Genomic DNA, 20575 nt, shown 5'->3' with positions numbered 1-20575 from the left:
ATTCTGGGTAAAATTAATGATAGAAACAGCCATAACAACGAGTGCATAAAAACCCTCATGTTAGAAACAGGAAGTGGCGAGGAAAAACGCAAGCGAACAGACAATTTTGCTTGTGACAAAGCAACCAGTCAAAACTGCTACCAGTCAACATTGCGGTAAACACCAGTACATTTTCCATCCTCAATTCTCAATCAATTGAAGGAAAAGATACTCACGGGTGTCTCCATGACCCCTTCGGACATCGGAACGGCCGCCGGTGTGGCCGAACCGTCAGGGCCGACGCCACTCGCCGCAGCCGCGGCCTCCTCGCTAAGTGGCGAAGGGTTGCGTGAGCTCCCCTCCACGTCGATCTCCTCGCTCAGCTCCGTCTGCGTCTCCGTGATCTCGAAGCCCTCGCTCGCGGGTTCGGCGTTGAAGTCCGGGTCAGTTACGGTGGCTGTGGGCCGACCTGCCGAAGCCTCCTGCAGCTCTCGGTCGCATCCCTCGGCCTCAGTCCGCTTCTCAAAGTCCGTACTTCCCGCCGAAGACACGGTGGGCCGGACCAACCCAGGCTGCCGTTCCAGTCGCTCCGACGAGTGCCCGTCCGTAGTCCGCTTCCGGAGGTCGATCCCAGAATCGCGCACCGGCTCTTCATGTTCGATGTAGGGAGGGTGCGACCGCGACAGTACCGGGCGTGGGAGAGAGTTCATGTACGCCAGGAAGCGCTCCTCGTAGGCACCGAACTGCTGTTCACGTCCTCCCCGTTCCGGAGTCCCCGCGCCGAGAGTGGGGGGACCTTTGGTGGGCGACACCTGTTCGAGGAGGTCGTGCAGACTCGAAGATGACCCCTGGTCCTTCTCGGGGGGTTCGAACCTCGAGTCGGAGGGGTGCTGTGTCTTCTTCTTCAGCGGGCTCGGAGGGGGAGGCTGGAGCATGCCCATGGGGGGCAGAATGGTGTGCAAGTGGTAGCTTAGGGTGTCGCCGCCATGGCCGTGCAACTGAGGGTGGTGCGGGAGCTGCAAGGGGGTAGTCGAAGACTGCGAGATTGCAAAGTCGGTGACGGCTGTCCTCAGTTGGTTCTGCGGCATCAGCTGGGGCGGTGGTGGGGCCGGTGGTCGTGTCAAAGGTGCTGTGCTCAAGTCTGTGGTGGAAACAAACAAAAACTATGGCTGATTCGCAAGAATAAGCTTCCGGGGGCTTTTACTTAAAATAATAGCAGAAAAAGAAATGCTTGAGAAGAATTTTAATTAAAAGCTGTTTCTATTGGAGTTCCTGTCAAGCAATACAGCATGGAAATAAAGGTGACACACAACCCCATAGTAAATTAAAATGAGCATGGTAATTAAATTGCTCCAAGCAAGCACCAAGCATGGGGACAAAGAGGTCATGCATCTTTCAATTTAGACATACTATGGCAAATACAGTCAAATGCCTTTATAACAAACACCTCTACTATGAAAATGCCAATTTCACGACGTAAAGCGAAGTCTTGGCCAATCTCCCATGTGTTCAATGCGTTTCTCCGACAACTACTACAAAAAATTTCTGTTTAACAAATATTTGTGTTTAACGAAGCAATTTCGTAGCCCCACAAAGCAAATTTAATCATTAAATTTGCTTTGCCACATTAACCTACTCTGTGTTCTTCCACAGTTTCCCGGCCTCGCGCTGCTTTTCTGCCTCGCAAGACATCGCCCCGTCATCCAACGGAAACATCGCCACGTGCCACAGCGAAGGAAGACCAAGGCGCCGCTTGCGGCGAAATTCGTCCATATAAGCAGGCAGCACACCAACTCGGACCACAGTTCGGCAGCGGTGCAGATTGGTACCAGTCGCTAATCTACTCTGTGTTCTTCCACAGTTTCCCGGCCTCGCGCTGCTTTTCTGCCTCGCAAGACATCGCCCCGTCATCCAACGGAAACATTGCCACGTGCCGAAGCGAAGGAAGACCAAGGCGCCGCTTGCGGCGAAATTCGTCCATATAAGCAGGCAGCACACCAACTCGGACCACAGTTCGGCAGCGGTGCAGATTGGTACCAGTCGCTAATCTACTCTGTGTTCTTCCACAGGTGAGAATATATTCACTTTCCTGTTTTAATTTAGAGAACACTCTCTGCACTGCTGCCGAACACAGCCACTATTGTTTTTGCTTTCGTTTTAATTCCACTGATTGTTTTGGGCTAGAACTGTTGACGTGTACATTTCCCTAATCACCCTTGTTCCTAGTCAAAAATGAGCAAGGATAACAAGGAGCTTGCGAAAGCCCTTGATGATTTGCGACGGGAGATCAGGGCTGACCTAAGGACTGTGAAGGACAGCGTGAAATTCTGCAATGATACATGTGATGGTGTTAAGGAAATTAGAGATGAGATGAAAGAACTTCGCAAAGAGGTACAAGAACTATCAAAACGAAACGAGGAGCTAACTGCCGAGAACAACAGGCTTAGTACTAAAGAGGAAGAACTCGAGCAGTATCAACGGTCTAATAACCTTGAAATCAAAGGAGTCCCAGCGGAGGGTGACCCTTATGACATTGTTCAAAGGATCGCGAGCATTCTGGATGTTCCGATCTCTGACCATGATATCGACCTATGCCACCGCGTCCCTACTTTCAAACCAAACGAAAAGGCAAAAAAACAAAGGCTGACAACTCAAGATCTTGATTACGGGGGCCCTAGCTGTCCCGTATACGTAAATGAGCATCTGACCAGCAAGAACAAGAAACTGCTTGGTGCAGCAATTGCGCAGAAAAAAAAGGTGGGCTGGAAGTTTGTTTGGTCCTCCAGCGGTAAAGTCTTCGCGAGAAAAGATATGAACACTGACGCCCTGAAAATTTCTAGCATGACTGACGTTGACAGAATTGCAAATTGAATCGAGTAACGCTCACAAATTATAGATCATTACCATTCTGATGGAAGACTTGCAACCCGAATGTAATTATTATGACTGCATGGCCTTCAATAAAATGTACAAAAAAAGCAAACGACAGTTTTCGGCAGTACACATGAACACGAGAAGTCTAAAAAATAAGGTCGATACAGTTGAAGCTCTCTTACATTCTGTAACTGCAAAATTTGATGCAATTATATTTACTGAAACCTGGTTAACGAGTAGTGACTCACCACCTAAGTTTCATAGTTATAAATGCGAAAGTCTGGTCAGACAAGAAAAAAGAGGTGGAGGCGTAGCAATCTATATCAAGGACAATCTACGGTACCAAATAATTGACGAATTCACAAGGATTGATGAAAACATTGAAAGCTTAGTTATCAAAATATCGAACACAGTAGTTGTTGCTTTATACAGACCGCCTTCGGGCAATATTGCTGAATTCATGAATATGCTTGATAATATATTGTGTGTTCTAGGATCAACTTCAGCCTTTTTTACTATACAAAAGTTCGTACTGGTGTAGGCCTTTAGCGACCATGAGTGGAAGTTTGAAATAATAAATAAAACGTGCTCTCCTGCCGCAGTACAAGCAGTAGTTGAGGGTAGTACTGCCGGCTGACTCAACTGCTATTTAAGTAACGGAAAAAAGATATGCTAGTTCATCATTTAGCAAAATAGAACAACAGAGAGCTATAGACTGATTTGGAGTAGCCATAACCATTCTAAGAACGCGAACCACTTCACAACGGAAGCCACGAGCGAGAGTTCGATGTTCGGTAGAGCCCGCCGATACAGCCCAAAGATGGAGAACGGCAACCTCCCGGTTTGTCGTCTGCTAGCGGAGTCCGGCGCGTGCCCTCTCTCTCGTTTTACCCCGCCGAACCCGCTGAACTTCCCGGATGTGTGGAGAGGGCGCTGCGGTCGAACAAAATGGTGCCGCTTAGAGAGCGCTAAATGGAATGGTCTATACTGGAGTCCCGAATTGGTCCTTTTTAAATTTAATTTAATTTATTTGGCTCGAGAGAGTATGGAGCTTGCAGAAAGGCCAAAGACCAGTATCGGTTCGCCTGCAAACACCCGCATTGGGGCGACATTTTGTGCCAGAGAGATGTGGAAAAGGGGACAGTCGACTCGGTTGTGTGCCTCGCACCATCCTCGATGCACCGTGCGCTGCAGCTGTTTCGTTCCAAATATGTGGCCGATTCCGCTGTGCTGCCGTACGCTGCTGCACCAGCTCCTACGCCATCTAGAGACCATATATGCAGTCGAGAGCAGTGCAGCCGCTTCGAGAGCCTCCTCCGAATGACACCTGGTGGTGCAAGCTCCCATCCCATTAAAGGACACATGCAAAGGAAAAAAAAAACATTTTTTTTAAACGGCTTAGATGGGAAAAGGACGCAATAAAATGATTTTACAACGAAGAAAATACAAATTTAGAGCTATATTTACGGTGCAAAACGAATTTGTAGTTGGCGCCCGCGGGCACCGCGGAAAAGTGGTCCGTATTTATCACGTGACTGGTCCTTATTTATCACGTGGTGCTTGCGCTCTTTCGGAAGCTTCATATGGCCTCTAAAAGTAACTTATTCATCTTTTTTTGAAGTATAACAAAAAAACAAGACGAATAAGTAACTTTTAGAGCCCAAAGGAAACTCCTGAAAAAGCGCAGGCAGACATGATAGACCTGTGCGCCGGTCAGACGACGGCGGCGGCGCCCCGAAGCAGACGAACTTGTGCGGCGGCGGCGACGGCGGCGTGGAGAAACGCGTTGAAGCGGCGTTCGCACAACGCTCAGCGTGCGGCGGCGACTCAGCGCGGCGGCGCGCGGGCCTACCACGTGACCAGCGGCGGCTCCCGCGAGCGTCAACTACAAATTCGTATAGCGCCGTAAATATAGCTCTAAAAATTTTGTTTCCTCGTTGTAAAATCGTTTTATGACCTCCTTTTTCCATCTAAGCTGTCTAAAAAAAATGTTTTTTTCCTTTGCATGTGTCCTTTAAGAAAAGGCCAAGCTTATGAAGTCAGCGAACGCCTTCGCTGCGTGATCGTGGGTTGATGTCGGTGGTTTAATGACTTACGCGATTTGTATTTTGACAAGTCAATTAAGTTTCTTGCTTGGAAGTTTGGACAGCAGGAAATTAGTCTGAAACAAGGAGCGCCTGGTGTCTCGGCTGTAGATGACAAACTTTGCCACGGCAGTACTGGCAGTATGACCGCTAGGCCTGGTGTCTTTAAATTGCATCATGCAGTGGTGAGTACACAAATGAGTGCCATTACAATTTTCATTTAGAAAAAAAAAAAAAAAGAAGTGGTAATCGAGTTGAAGATGCCTGGATTCTGCAACATGAGCTTTTGCCCCATGTGCTCCAAGCTGCGATGTGCTAGCAGATCCGGCCACAGTTCCCCCTTTTGACAAGTCGATTGTCAACGTACAAAACCTTGTTTTTGATGTCACTCCTACTATATTTGGCGTTAAACTTTTTCCTAAAACAACTCAAATGTCGCGCAGATATGTGAATATGCGACGGTAGAAATTCAGTATCGCGTGAGCGCTTGACTACTACAACGAAATTACCAGCACCACAAAAAATGTCGTCGGTCCCACAGATTTCGTTATACAGGCGTCTTTTTGGTAGTTTCATATTAATTTGTTTGAGAAAAAAATATAATACAGTCGAATCTCGTTAATTCAAACTCGAGGGGGACCAAAAATTTGTTTGAATAAAGCAAAGTTTAAATTACAGGGAGTTTCCTCCCATAGAGACAGATAAGATAGGACCTGCATGTTAGTTTGAATTATCTGCAAGCTTGAATTAAGAGAGTTTGAATTAACGAGATTCGACTATACTAAAGGTTTCTTACCAGCTGCCATGAACGTCCCATTTACTGGAAGTGTTCCTGCCTGGCTCGTGGACAGAGAAAGAACGTCAGAAATCCGCCGCTGTAAAAAAATGTTAGGGGTGTGAACCTTCTAAAAATTTCATGGCAGGACTTGGCTCCTAACTGCAAAGGCTAGGTGCAAATACAATGAACGCTACAGAAAATGATTACTAATAAGAGTTACTGCTAAAACAAAAAAAGAAAAGGCTACAAGGCTAAACTTACCGAGTTTTCTCCAGTTGCAGAATTTAGCTGGGAGAGCATGTCTTTGACCTGAGTGACCATTTTGTCAATATTTGTCAAAAGGTCTCCTGGAGAACCACCAGCACCTGGATAAAAACGAGTTGCTGGTTTTAGCTTTATCGAGGATTATGAAAACGAGGGTAATTGCAAGTGCCCTCTTTCAATCAAGTGCCATCATGTGTGCAAAGTGCATTCATTTTAAAAGAAAAATGCTTGCAGAGACTATAAGTCTAAACTGCAGAACACAGACCCACCATATGGAGCTCACACTATGGCACCATCTGACGCTTCCAACATTCCCGAAGAACAGGTTTTATTTTGGATAAAAGCAGACCATACCCACAATGCCATTTCTGAATGCAAACTGCTTTTTTTATCTGTTAATGAAATCACAGAATGCACATAAATAATAAGAACACAGACAATTTAAAAGTCCTCAGTGCTCATTTCTGACCATCACCCACCATCTGAGAATGATAGCTCGATATTGCAGACTTCATATACCAGGTGTTTCACTGAACATCAGTTAAACTTCTCATCTAAAACCTGCACTGCATTGAAATAAGAAACGTACCATAACGGTCGCTGTCAAGAGACCTATTTATTCAGGTTCATAGCATTTAGAAAAAGTTTATTTTCAATTAGATTTGCACATCTAAATTTTAAAACCATGAAAATGAAAATTTTCACTTCACCAGCCATGTGCTTGTAACACTAATGAAAACTTCTGAACAACCACACTTCCCAAGTGCTCCAGCTAGTTCTAAAATCTACCGACTTAGCAATTTTTGATGATGCTCGGTAAATTTCTAACAGAGCCATTTGTTTATTCTCACTAACCAAAAAGTAAATATGCAAAACTAATTAAGGATTTAACTATCTTATACACTATGTACCTCACTAAATTGGCCCCTCGGCAGTGACGAACAAAACATCAACTGTTTTACTTTGTGACGCACACTTTTCGCGGGTAAAGTACACACACACGCCAGTTTCTATAAAAGACGCGGCATACAGCCTATCTTTGACCTAAACCCAGCATAACTCTCTTGATGGCATTTCCGAAAAAAAGGAGGAGTGCATGTGCCCAGCTCTAACCGTCACTCAGGCACAGACCCCTGTACTTTTGACTGCTGTCACAAAGAATTGTCCCCGAGTAGAGCTGCTCGAATGAGTTCATCTTCAACTGTTCCCACCAGAATGATGAACCATCTACCTGCTAGTGAGCTTTAAACTGCAGTCCAATTGATTTGTCCACTGCACAGTACAAAGATTAATTGAGAATCCACTGTCAACTCGGTTCAACATATATAAAAAAACTTTTTTTTCTTAAAAACTTCGAAAACCATCGTTATTTTCTGAACGTTTGGTATAAACTGGTTACAAGCTTTTCAGACCTCACGGCCACAGTGCTGGAAGCAGCATTTGATCTTTTGTAGCAGGTACTGTAGCAGGCAAAATATTGGTTTGGAGCATATACCCACATCTGTTCGTATGTCAATTGAAAATGAAATAATGGTTCCACCGCTAAATGTGCCCCTCTTTGATAATGATTGAGGGCTCCATTTTGGATAGAAAAGGAACACAGAACTTTCTTTCTAGAAATAAGGCAGAGATTAGAGTAGGTTCCATGTAGTGAGTATTAAGAAAAAGAATATGGCTGAAAAATTAATTATAACACAACACTTCAGTTGAGATAAAGCCTCTCTTCCCCTCCCCCTTGTACACTAATAGTTTATTTAGCCTGTAAATATAATTCGTCTAAAATTTCGACAAAAAACAGTTTGCCCGCTTATTCATAGCAATGGCATAGAGGCATCTGGCAGACATAATAATCCAGTGATCTCATCAGGTGTTTAAGAACATGGTTCTGACTCACCATTTAAGCTTCATCCCATCATTTTGCTAATTTTTCTCACGACTTTTTGTTCCCAATATTGTCTGGCAAGCAATCTTTAGGCACTTTCTCTTTCAAAAAAAACAAAAAACAAGAGGTTTTGTATTTGAGGAAACACGCTTAAATTGTCTTCAGCTGACCTCCAAGACCTTGAATATTGAAATTATTTTTTAATTCGGCGCATGGAAGCTGCAGAAAATAATTTTCAAAGTACCACTGAAGGCCCTCATTCCCAGGGCGTGACGTCACAAAAGGAATTTTTGGAATCTCTGCTCTCGCGCATCTTCAGCGCCTATCAAAGCTATGCACGCTCACTCTTGCTATTTTTAAAGGACACATGCAAAGGAAAAAAACATTTTTTTTAGACAGCTTAGATGGAAAAAGGAGGTCATAAAACGATTTTACAACGAAGAAACAAAATTTTTAGAGCTATATTTACGGCGCTATACGAATTTGTAGTTGGCGCTCGCGGGAGCCGCCGCTGGTCACGTGGTAGGCCCGCGCGCCGCCGCGCTGAGTCGCCGCCGCACGCTGAGCGTTGTGCGAACGCCGCTTCAACGCGTTTCTCCACGCCGCCGTCGCCGCCGCCGCACAAGTTCGTCTGCTTCGGGGCGCCGCCGCCGTCGTCTGACTGGCGCACAGGTCTATCATGTCTGCTTGCGCTTTTTCAGGAGTTTCCTTTGGGCTCTAAAAGTTACTTATTCGTCTTGTTTTTTTGTTATACTTCAAAAAAAGATGAATAAGTTACTTTTAGAGGCCATATGAAGCTTCCGAAAGAGCGCAAGCACCATGTGATAAATAAGGAGCAGTCACGTGATAAATACGGACCACTTTTCCGCGGTGCCCGCGGGCGCCAACTACAAATTCGTTTTGCGCCGTAAATATAGCTCTAAATTTGTATTTCCTTCGTTGTAAAATCGTTTTATTGCGTCCTTTTTCCATCTAAGCCGTTTAAAAAAAATGTTTTTTTTCCTTTGCATGTGTCCTTTAAAAAGGGCAGTGTCAGAGTGGTGCGAGTGTGGGGGAATGTACCTAGCAAGCCTGCAATTGCACGTGCGGCCCTTGAGCGACAAGTGCTTGGCAGCCAAAAGATCCTCTTATGACGTAACGACTGGTCGGAGGTATCTCGTGTTTAGTTACATCTTCGGAGAAAACGAATGTGATATTCACATTCACAGGATAAAACTATGCTAGAATCAACCTTATATCATTTGATGAAAGAAGTCGACGCTACGAGACAATGAAACCAATCAAACGGCGACAAAAGTGCGACAACCAAGCGCAGCAACTGCCCTGTTGCTTAGTATGAGAGTTTGTGGTTATATGTTTGAGCCTTCGACTGTGCTCTGACCCACAGTAAAATACTGAAAATTTCACCCTTCCACAATAAGCACCCACCCCTCAATTTTGTATAATTCCGAAAATACAGAAAGGACGTATCTTTACATAACGGCGAACTAAGGAGCGCTTATCCCACAGTTTTACATGACCATCTCCAAATTTTGAGTGGGTGCTAGCTCGGGATTTTATGGTAAAATGAAACAAAGTATACGGTGAGTAGAAGTGCTGTGAAATGAATATTTGTATCAATTTTTCTTTTCTTCCACTTTTCTGGATATTACAATCAATCAATATTAATAATTTTCATTCTTTTGCTTTGCTTTAATTTCGGCGCAGGTGCGATGCAATTCCTAGCAAACACGGCATTTTTGCGCAAGATGTTGCAGACTTTATGGCGCAAATGGCACAGCACTTCCATCACTGCAGCTCGCACACTCAATAATTCGGTTGAGTTTTATGCAACACCACAGCATTTCTCTTATGTAGCCTACACCACATGCCATGTCATTATGCTGTCATCAGATCAGTTAAATTGGCATGTCTAAAAGGTGTCCGAAGTGATCCAACTTTTTTAACCTCGTAATCTTGGGGCTGAAAGAAGCTAACGACATACCTGCACATGTATCAGTGGCTGTGTTCCAAATCTAGCTCGGGCCTATCTGAGTTACTCTCGCAGGTCACATCCCGTGACAACACAAATAGAGGGATGCTGGATGTGAGCAGGCTTTCAAATGCCAAGGTACAGAACCTTTACCCCGAAGCGAGATTGAGTAAAGTTTGGAACACGGCTACTGCGAACAAGCCCCACAAAAATATATGTCAGAGACTGTTTGTCACCTTGGCTTTGTGCCATCTGGTAGCCTGTATCAAGAAGCTGCAGGAGGTTCTTCCCGCCGATGTTGGTCGGGTACTCCCTGCCCCTGCGGGCACACTCTGCATATTCTTTCAAGTCCGGACTCTCCCTCAGGAACGACTCCCAGGTGGTTTGGCAGCCAGTCGATTTTAGGTAACCTGCAAAGTTGGGCGGCAAAAACAGCAACGTTTCAAAACTTCTGGAAGACAAAACTCAGCACATCGTGAGGTGAAGGCAGGAAATGTCGTAATTGCAATTATGAACAGCCAAGCTGACATGTTTCTTAAGTACAATTATGAAAACTAGAAATGTCTAAAGATTATAACTGGAACAACATAAAGATTAAACAGGACACACAAAAGAGAGCCTGAAGAGGCCTGAAAATTAGATGCTAATGTTGGGAAGTTTTCAGATACTGAAGTATCATGCCATGAACATTATCTTAGTGAAACCACCTTCCAGAATCTTAATTAAACACACCCGATTCATTTGTTTAAAAAGACATTAACTAATCAACTTTGCAACTATCATGCTGAACTGATTGTGTTTTTAACAATATTGCATTCTTTGTTTGCAGGTTTACAGTTTATTTACTGATAATTTTTACGCAGTGACTAGAGTGCCGTCCAATTGTGCTCTTGCAGAGCGTTAAGTGCTGCTCAACGGCACTTCAACACTATTTGCTGTAGCTGCTACTGGAGAATGTGAAATTTAAACAAATATTTATTTTTTAAATGACAATCAATACATTTGAGAGTGTCACTTTGGCAAACTTGAAAAGATCACGCACCTGCATCGCACAGGCATAAACGAAAGCATGCTGCTCACTCCTGTATTGTATGGCTCGCTCGCGCTTTATCTTAGAATAAATTGTCGGCGAGCGGCTGATGAAACGCATGTCAGAATAAGCATGACTTGTGCTTAACACTTTCGGACGGCACTTAAACGCTCCGCAAGAGAGCTGTTGGACGGCACTCAAGACACGGCGTAATTTTTATGCGGTGGTAATCAGTTCATCGAATGGCATTTCATCGACAGATTGTTTCATCGATGCAATGTTTCATCCACAAATCGTTTCATTGACAGCTCAGATGACCTTGTTTCTGTGAGTAAAGCTATACGCACTACATTGTGCACCTCGACCGGAAATGGCTATATGCACTAAGTGGAGAGCTCATGCAATTTGGGTCACCCTTTCCGGACGGCACGTGCATCACTGGTGAGCGCGTTAACCCCTCCACCCCCCCGCCCCCTGCGTTCACGCCGCTTCGCGGCAGCAGTGTGTGGCTGCTAATTACAAAATTTTACCTGTACACGCCACTTCGTGGCGTCCAGCCGGCAACCGGCAGCCCAAGTTCTGCTGTTCCCGACTAAACCTCCGGAAAGGGAGTCCTATACCATCTAGTTCTGCAAAGCTTCATTGACAACATTAGTTTTTTTCAGTTTTAATTGTAAAAAAGAAATGTAAATATTGCCAAATGCTTGGCAAAAAATATAAAGAAAAGTATGTCCACACTGGGGATTGAACCAGGGTCCGCTGCGTATGAAGAAGACACCTTACCACTATGCTACGCCACCGCTTTGGAAACTCGCTGTAACCATTCGTTTTATACGAGTTCAATGTCGTGTGTATAACCATTTCCGGTTGAGGTGCACGACATAGTGTGTATAGTTTTACTCTTCTTCTGTAATAAGCTGCACGAGACTGTCGCCGCCAAGCGGCTTGTAGGGGTCGGTCAGGTGGGTTAACATTTTTGTGATGAGGCGCTGCAGACTGTCGCCGAAAAGCGGCGTGAACGCAGACGGGGTGGTGGGATAACGCGCACCCCAGGGATAAATGCGTGACGAAATGTCCCTACAGTGTGTCATTCGCGCAACGGGTGTCGATGAAACGATCGTGTCGACGAAACATCTGCTCGTGAAACGAGTGTTCATGAAAAGTTGTCCACGAAACGAGTTTCGACGAAAGGATAGGGACCCATTTTTATGCCCATTCTGTCCTTCTACCTTTGAGGGTATTGAAATAAATAACGAAAACCTCGAGGCGTGGAAGATGAAAGAAATATTACTTACCGAGCACCAAGCGGGCAACTTCCGATGGCATCAGACATTCCATCTTGCTTGTTTTACTCTCTGCCCGAGTCGCAGACTTTGACTTCGAACGGATCGGGCCAGGCGTCGGTTTACGACATACCGAAAGAAACAAGAGCACGATCTCACTCTAGCAGTGCAAGAATCGGGCCTCTACCACGCATGACGTGTGAATTTGATTTAGAAGCCACATACAAGCGGTGACTGCAGTTGGACAGTATCTTTGGAGTTTGTTAGGAAATGACTGTTCTCAAGGGCCTAGTACGTCCTGTGCAGACGGGAGAACAGGCGGCAAAAGAAAATGCACTAGGCGAAGATCTGATTGCGTACTTCACTGTCCTGAATCGAACCAACCACCAGATATCGTAAACAGGTCCAACGATGCTAAATTTTCGTTAATACGGACGAAATTCTAGTTGCACCTACTACAAAGGCATAAGAGTTCCCGCCACAAAAGTGAGTACGTGCGTTGGCGAAAGCGGAGGATGTCGACTGTGGAAGCCGAAGTCACCGGTGCGCACTTAGGGTGTCCCGCCACGTATTTACATACTACTCTAATTAGCAAGTTTGTCAAACTAATGAAACAAACACGTTCTCAAAGGTTTACATTAAATCGCGAAACTACAGCTGCCTGCACCGACACCGTCTGCCACCGCTGATCGACACACAACACGGAAACGGAAATCGTGTTTCCGCGCCTTTTTTCGGAATAAATGTTGACCACGTGACTAGGGTCACTCGTACTCACTCTTTGTTCTGAAAAGTTATGTTAATGTTTGACGTCAGCAACGAGGTATAGACCTTTTCATTTTAGTAGTTGCTTCACCGGTGGATAGAGGGCGCTGACGCACCCGGCGCCATTAGGTTGCTTCAATTTGGTTGGTTTCGGTTTCAACGTGAACGCGGCTATGTTGCTGTTTTACGCCGTTTTCGCTTAATTTTGTGATACGAATATTTTTCTCGTAGCACACAACCAATGAAACAGTTGTATTGAGCCACTTTGAGGTCTACGAGGTGTAGCCTCGTAGTAGTTTTAGCCTGAATTGCGGGCTTTTTTTACCAACTCCTTTGATGTATATAATTATGGTCGGTTGCGAAATGTCTGACTGAGGTACAGAAAAGATTACCAATGTCACCGGCCGTACCGTTGACTCCAGTTTCCAAAAAAAAAACAACTAATGAAGAGAGTAACATGTGAATGCAAAGAGGCATATCGACAGCTTGATTAGCAATGTGCTGAATCGGCCAGAACAGATGAACTCGCGAGTTAACTACTCATTGTTTGGTTTCCGTGGACACTCAACCTTCAGTGAACTTTGCAGACTAACAAAGTATCGTGTGGTGACGCAGATAATTGGTAGAAATAAGTAGTATCGACTCGGCCTCTTTTTCTTTTAATTGAGTACTCGAGCATGTTTTGACAGGCCGAGTAGGAAATTTCTTAAATTATCAACCCTGTTAAAGTACTCATAAACAGCATTTCGCGATATTGGCTCTAGGAAATAAATGACTTTTATATTAATATTTACTTACTCAAGATATAATTTTAGTGACAGGCCCACCAAATTAAATCTGGCATGCATTTGTGTTCCGTAAAATTGTCCAAATAAAGTTGAAGGGCGTTGGAGGAGAAATACATCGGAAAGTTTGGCTGAATTCTAGCGCTATAGGCACCACTTCATGGACCTGAATGAACAAATATTTATTTAGTTGAACATATTCGCTCTGTAAATTTCGGCGTCGCCAGCCACCAAAAGTAAATAACTGAAGTGATTGTTATGCGGACGGCTTGTTGCTTTTTGGCGTCAAATATTGCGGACCTTAGATACTGACAAAAAATAAAACAGCGTATGCAAAAAAAAAAAAAAAAAAAAAAAAACATTGTTATTACTGCGCATGCGCCGAACCCAAACCGTGTTTTGTATTTGCAAATAGAAACGACATTATTTCTTTGTGCAAGTTATTCTAAAACTCGCTACTGTTAAGTGCCTGTGGCAGTTTCTTACGCGGGCAGTCTCAACCTTTGTGTTAAAATAAATTAAGTGGATGGCAGTGGTTATCTAAATATAATCAATAAATAACTTAAATTACTGTCGAAATGGGAGCGATCACGGTATACAATTTCTCAAACTTCATAATTCAACCGACCGACCGAATGTTTACGTCGCAAAGAAAGATCGCGGACCTCATACATATTAAGGGTGTGATATTATGAACAAACAAATTGCCTGATATTTTGCGTACCGTTACTTCTAGCCTCAGATAAAATACAAGTCAAACGTTCGTTGTCTATCTCCTCTTCGAGTTTCCTGACGTAATCAAAAGAATCTGTTTTCGATATATTATGAATGCAAAGAACCATACTTTCAGGAAATACAAATAGTCTGCTTGCACTGGCTATTCTTGACGCCTTCCGATCCTAAATGCGCGATATGAATATACGCGCTTCTGACTGAAAATGTTCCGCCAATATTAGTAAACAAACCTCACTTGTCATAAGGACCTTTGAGCCCTCGTGATGCCTTAGTCGTCCAGTAGACGCATCGGACCAGTTTCCGAAGTAAGGCAAGAAAGCGCGGTGAAACGCTACGAAAAACGCGAATACAACGCATCCGCCAAGGCGCGGAGGGGAGAGCGGAGCAACAAGTTGAAGCAACCTAATGGCTGCCGCGTCACGTGATTCCAAGATGGCAGCGCCCATGCGGAGGAGGATGAAAAGGTCTATAGGGCATTAGAGTGATAAACCATAGAGATCATATACTAAATCTAGAGGAAAAGGTCCGCCATTTTCCCATACATTCTGGCTGCCGCAAGCGGCGGACCATGCAGGCAGACCTTCTGGGTCCCAAACACGGTTACATCATCAGAGCAGTTTCGTGAACTTCAACAATCCACGAACTTACCGGTGGAAAGATACTCGCGTTCTTTTCGAAGGTTTCTTTTTGCATAGCGCGCAGATGTACGGCCTCGCGTTAACGCTAAACTAAACCATATACCCGGCTTCGCTGGTGGGGCGCGGCTGGGCGCGGTTGAGGAATACGAAACTGCGCAACCACCAGATTTCCGAGATTTCGACAGAAGAGAAGTTAATGCAGCGTAATGACTTTATTGCTTTTTATAAGCGTTAGAATAGCTCAGAATTTAGTTTACAACGTTAAATTATCACTGTTTATATTGCTGAGAGTTTTCACTCTTCGTGTTTACCATGGCAACGTTGCTTTCTTTCTCTCGTGTTCTGTCGCTCTCTTTTGCGATCGTTCACTCGGGACCCAGGATGTCGGCGCACGGGATTTGCCACTCCTCCTCACCCACCTTTACCCCCCTGTGATAAACTGGCAGCTGAAAGTGACCCCCAATTGACCGCCGCCATGTTGTACAATTTTGACCACTAGACACGTGACCAGGCCAAATCTATGACGTAACCAGACCAAATCTCTGGCGTCAACGATAAGATGGCAGCGCCCAGTGCGTGTCGGAAGCGTTGTGGGCGTTGATCGGAGTGTGTGGATTTCGTGTGCGGAATTCGGTTTTTCAGGGTTTTGTATGCTCCCCGCGTAGGAATAACGTGAAGTAGGAGGGAATGAGGCTTTTCTTTTTTATTTAATTCAGAGTAAGCCAGATTCGGTCCCGTGCTTCTCGTACGGGCTCGGATCACTACCTCGGACATCGCTCGGTCGTTCGAGTTTAATTAAAATATCCGCAATCGTTAACCACGGGACCTCCTCGATAATCGCTGAGTCGAAGGATACGTCGAACCCATCCGGAACGCGGAGTCTAAAGGTATGTAGGACGTAACCAGAACGCGGAGTTCTAACGGTACGGCGGACGTGCCCGGGCAATTTTCTTAGCTCGACCGTCAAGATTCGCATTTGAAGCAGCGAGTGAAGTGTTGAAATCTCCGAACTGCTCGGTGCTGAGCTAACTACGGACCACTTCACTATGTGATCCGTAGTAACGTGAAAAAGACCGACGGCTGTCACTCCGGGCGGACGGCGGCTCCCGGCCGCCTGCCGGGTGCCTTCTGTGAAGGGGCCACAGTCGTGTAAGCAGTACTGTACCAGCTTCTCTTATAGCTATGTTGTTCTCGAGCAGCTTCCCGATCACTAAACCCCGCAAACGCGTGCCGAAATTTCAAAAGGTGTCTGCCAACCTGGAAAGCCTTGGAACTCCCAGGGAATTTCGGATCATCTGGGAAAGTCAGGGAATCATTCAAAAAGTGGGCTAAATAAGGGAAGACGACTAGTGAAAGCGGCATGGCGGTTGCTCGTCGGCACGGCCATGCTGAATGACATTGCCGAAATGTCATCCTTCGACTCAGAAACTTAAGGAATTTGATCAAAATAGTCAGGGAAAAACTTGAAAAAGTCGGGGAATTTGAAATCAGTAGTTTGTTAGACACAATGTTTGATTTTCTTGGCACTCCACGCGTTTTTACACACGACAGGCACACGCCCGTGTATCACACGGCAGCCAGGCCAAGCGGCTGCCAGCCACTTGTGCAAGGTCGATAAGACGCAAGCGTGGAACGCTTTCGGACTGCTGTAAATACACCAGCGGGAGCGTCCGGCCGCAGTCCGACTGCCCACGCAAGGACACCCGACACAGACTCTGCGTCCTGGGTACGTCTGACGTATCTTTAGATTTTGCATCCTAGGTACGTCAGACCTATCTTTAGACACAGTGCCTGATAATAGTAGTGAATAGGGTCACGTTCAGTGCGCAAGTCACTTTATTACACTCGGAGAGCGGAATTCCATTCCCGTTGCGCAGGTAGTTCCCGAGCTAGGCATGCACTTGAAGACTATGTTTCACTCTTTCATAAAGCAAGCTTTGCGGGACCCCTCCGCCCTTGTGCACCCATTCGCAGGTCGTGTCGCCTTTCCTCACGTAACTCCCGCAGGTTCAGTGAGTTGCCGAGCCACTGCAGCCCTGGCGTCGCTCGGTACATACAAGAGGCGGCTCACGTCGGTCGTCCAGCAGCGTACTGGAGGGACGCAAAGCTAGCAGCCTCCTTGGTGCGCGCAAGACGAGGCTGAGCAGAGCTCCAAGCTCTTCTGATGCACATGTGCACTCCAATGAGACCGGTGTCGCACCCCGATTCCTAGAGATGTGGTCGCACTGGCAGTCTTGTCGGTCCCTGGGGGCCGTCGAGGAGTGCCAGAAAGCAAAATTCCATCCTTCTTGCGCAGGTAGTTCCCCAGCTAGTCACTTCCTTGACGACGTCGCACCCTCTCTGGAAGCAAGCTTCGGGATGCTCTTGTGCACCCATTTGCAGGTCGTGTCGCCTTTGCTCACGTAACTCCCGCAGGTCCAGCGAGTTGCCGAGCCGCTGTAGCCCCGGCGTCGCTGGTCGTGCATCCTGGTCCTGGTCGTGCATCAACCACCGCTGCCCATTTCCGCTGAGTGCTTGGGTGTGGTAGCTTGACGTGCTTTCGCAGAAAGCTGTATGCCTTTGCCAAGTAAAAATGGAGCGTGAGGGCAAACTTGCGCACATCCTCTGTACATGCGTTTTTGTTGCGCCTGACTCTTTTTAAGACGAGGTTGCGCATTGTGTTGGTGAATGCATTGTCAAGTATGTCAACTGCTGGCTTAGGAAGTCGTGTCCTCAGTTCACGGAGCAGCGTGTTCAGCTTCCTAATCCTGGCCGTCTTCCGATTGATCTTCTTCTTTGCCTGTTTCAACAGTTTCCTCGCCTTCTGCAGCTTTTGCCTACTCGTGGCCAGGACCCTGTGCAGTCGTGGTGACACAGCTGCGTACGAGTGGTCACCGAAGGAAGTGTTGCGTCGCTTGAACACAGCTTCAGGGGGAGTCTCTGACGTCGTAGCCTGAGAGGGGGAAGTAACCAGCTTTACATTGCTTCCAGAACCAGCAGCAGCTTGGGCCTCTCCTGGGGTTGGCTGATCAGTCGTCGATCCAGGCTGCCTCTCTGGAGGGTGAGACCTGTCAGCAGAACAACGAGCGGTGACATTCAAGACTGCCTGTATTCCACAAGACTGTGTGCCAGGGCATGCATTCTTGGCAGGTTATACTGTGCAGTGTGATATGTGACCACACCTTTTATGCGTTGGCCAGAACTGGCACTGACCTACAAAAAGGGGGTGCTGGGAGTTCTGGCTTATGAATAGGGTTCCATGTTTTGGGTGTTTTTTAATTTGTGAGTATTACCTGGCTCAGTGAGCAAAAGAAGAGCCGTGATCAAAGGGTGCAGCAAAAAGCTGTAACCAAAAGTTGTGTCCAAATGCCGTGACCAATGCGACGCAATCTAAGGAAAAAGAAAATAAGAGAAAACAAACAGCTGTGCTCACGTTATCATTTTCGTCATGTGACTTAATTATTAATCACGTGATCGAACAAAAAATAAACCTAGAAATAAATTATCTCTTGCCCGGTTTCGAACCTAGGCTCTCATGATCGCAAAACTAGTGTGCTATTCATTGGGTCAACCTTGCTCATTGACGTCAATATAACTCGGCCAAAGGTAATGCTCACGCATTCTCACATCATGAAAGAAAGCTGAGGTGCTCTCGTAGTTTTATTTTTTTTAAAATGGGGGTGATTTTTTGGTGCTTAATTGTTCTCTCGAATTTTGAGCTTATCGGTGTCTTTTTTTGATATCGACTAAAACTCGGAGTGTCACGGTACTTATGTGGTAAAAGCAAATGCATATCTGTGGCGTTTCTAGGAGACACAACATGATATGCACTACTCATTGCTAAATGGAGCACATAAAAACAATTTCCAAAGAAAAAGAGCAGCCTCGCAGACAGTTCAGTGCGGTCGGTGTTGTGGTTCAACAAAAGTACAGACGTTTATCAAGGTTCCCTGCCGTGTAAAGTGCAATTTCTCTTCAAAGCAAGCTCAATTCGGGTTCTTTCGGTTTTTGCAGATTTCAAGAAAAATTGTTTGGAGGTCATATTTTTATGTATAACAGTATATACTGAAAACACGTAACCCACTTATGATTGAATGATTGTAAAAAGCATACAGCATGCCATGGAATTATTATAATGGTGGTGGTTGAAAGTGTTGCAAAGAACCTGAATGTTTTACTCGAACCTATCAACTTGATCCCAAAGATGCCACTTTTCTAGTGATTCGTTGACCACCACTTTCAGATACAAGAGACACACCTTTGCAAGTTGTGCAACTAGTCGCCCGAAGTACCTGAAAACTGGAGCTTGTTGCTTCCCCCTCTCAGGCTACGACGTCAGAGACTCCCCCTGAAGCTGTGTTCAAGCGACGCAACACTTCCTTCGGTGACCACTCGTACGCAGCTGTGTCACCACGACTGCACAGGGTCCTGGCCACGAGTAGGCAAAAGCTGCACAAGGCGAGGAAACTGTTGAAACAGGCAAAGAAGAAGATCAATCGGAAGACGAGGATTAGGAAGCTGAACACGCTGCTCCGTGAACTGAGGAAACAACTTCCTAAGCCAGCAGTTGACATACTTGACAATGCATTCACCAACACAATGCGCAACCTCGTTTAAAAAGAGTCAGGCGCAACAAAAACGCATGTACAGAAGATGTGCGCAAGTTTGCCCTCACGCTCCATTTTTACTCGGCAAAGGCATACAGCTTTCTGCGAAAGCACGTCAAGCTACCACACCCAAGCACTCAGCGGAAATGGGCAGCGGTGGTTGATGCACGACCAGGACCAGGATGCACGACCAGCGACGCCGGGGCTACAGCGGCTCGGCAACTCGCTGGACCTGCGGGAGTTACGTGAGCAAAGGCGACACGACCTGCAAATGGGTGCACAAGAGCATCCCGAAGCTTGCTTCCAGAGAGGGTGCGACGTCGTCAAGGAAGTGACTAGCTGGGGAACTACCTGCGCAAGAAGGATGGAATTTTGCTTTCTGGCACTCCTCGACGGCCCCCAGGGACCAACAAGACTGCCAGTGCGACCACATCTCTAGGAATCGGGGTGCGACACCGGTCTCATTGGAGTGCACATGTGCGTCAGAAGAGCTTGGAGCTCTGCTCAGCCTCGTCTTGCGTGCACCAAGGAGGCTGCTAGCTTTGCGTCCCTCCAGTACGCTGCTGGACGACCGACGTGAGCCGCCTCTTGTATGTACCGAGCGACGCCAGGGCTGCAGTGGCTCGGCAACTCACTGAACCTGCGGGAGTTACGTGAGGAAAGGCGACACGACCTGCGAATGGGTGCACAAGGGCGGAGGGGTCCCGCAAAGCTTGCTTTATGAAAGAGTGAAACATAGTCTTCAAGTGCATGCCTAGCTCGGGAACTACCTGCGCAACGGGAATGGAATTCCGCTCTCCGAGTGTAATAAAGTGATTTGCGCACTGAACGTGACCCTATTCACTACTATTATCAGGCACTGTGTCTAAAGATAGGTCTGACGTACCTAGGATGCAAAATCTAAAGATACGTCAGACGTA

The 20575-nt window shown here is 46.1% G+C and overlaps 1 protein-coding gene across 1 annotated transcript in view; it reads right to left on the bottom strand.

Annotated features, from left to right (window-relative positions):
* Positions 1–12838, bottom strand: part of LOC8037662 (nascent polypeptide-associated complex subunit alpha, muscle-specific form) — a 34054-nt gene extending 21216 nt beyond the window's left edge. The window contains exons 1-5 of the mRNA XM_029966051.4: positions 12159–12838; positions 10070–10243; positions 5977–6080; positions 5734–5812; positions 216–1120 (exon numbers count right to left, since the gene is read on the bottom strand). Of these exons, the coding sequence (XP_029821911.2) occupies positions 216–1120; positions 5734–5812; positions 5977–6080; positions 10070–10243; positions 12159–12201 (1305 nt within the window). The 5' untranslated portion in view covers positions 12202–12838. The remainder of the gene's footprint in view (positions 1–215; positions 1121–5733; positions 5813–5976; positions 6081–10069; positions 10244–12158) is intronic.
* Between the last annotated feature and the right edge of the window lie 7737 nt (positions 12839–20575).

This window comes from Ixodes scapularis, unplaced genomic scaffold (assembly GCF_016920785.2).
Source record: "Ixodes scapularis isolate PalLabHiFi unplaced genomic scaffold, ASM1692078v2 PGA_scaffold2__306_contigs__length_199485367, whole genome shotgun sequence".
NCBI classification, from domain to species: Eukaryota; Metazoa; Arthropoda; class Arachnida; order Ixodida; family Ixodidae; genus Ixodes; species Ixodes scapularis.
The sequence above is the reverse complement of the archived record's forward strand: the minus strand, read 5'-3'. Positions and strand labels throughout refer to the sequence as shown.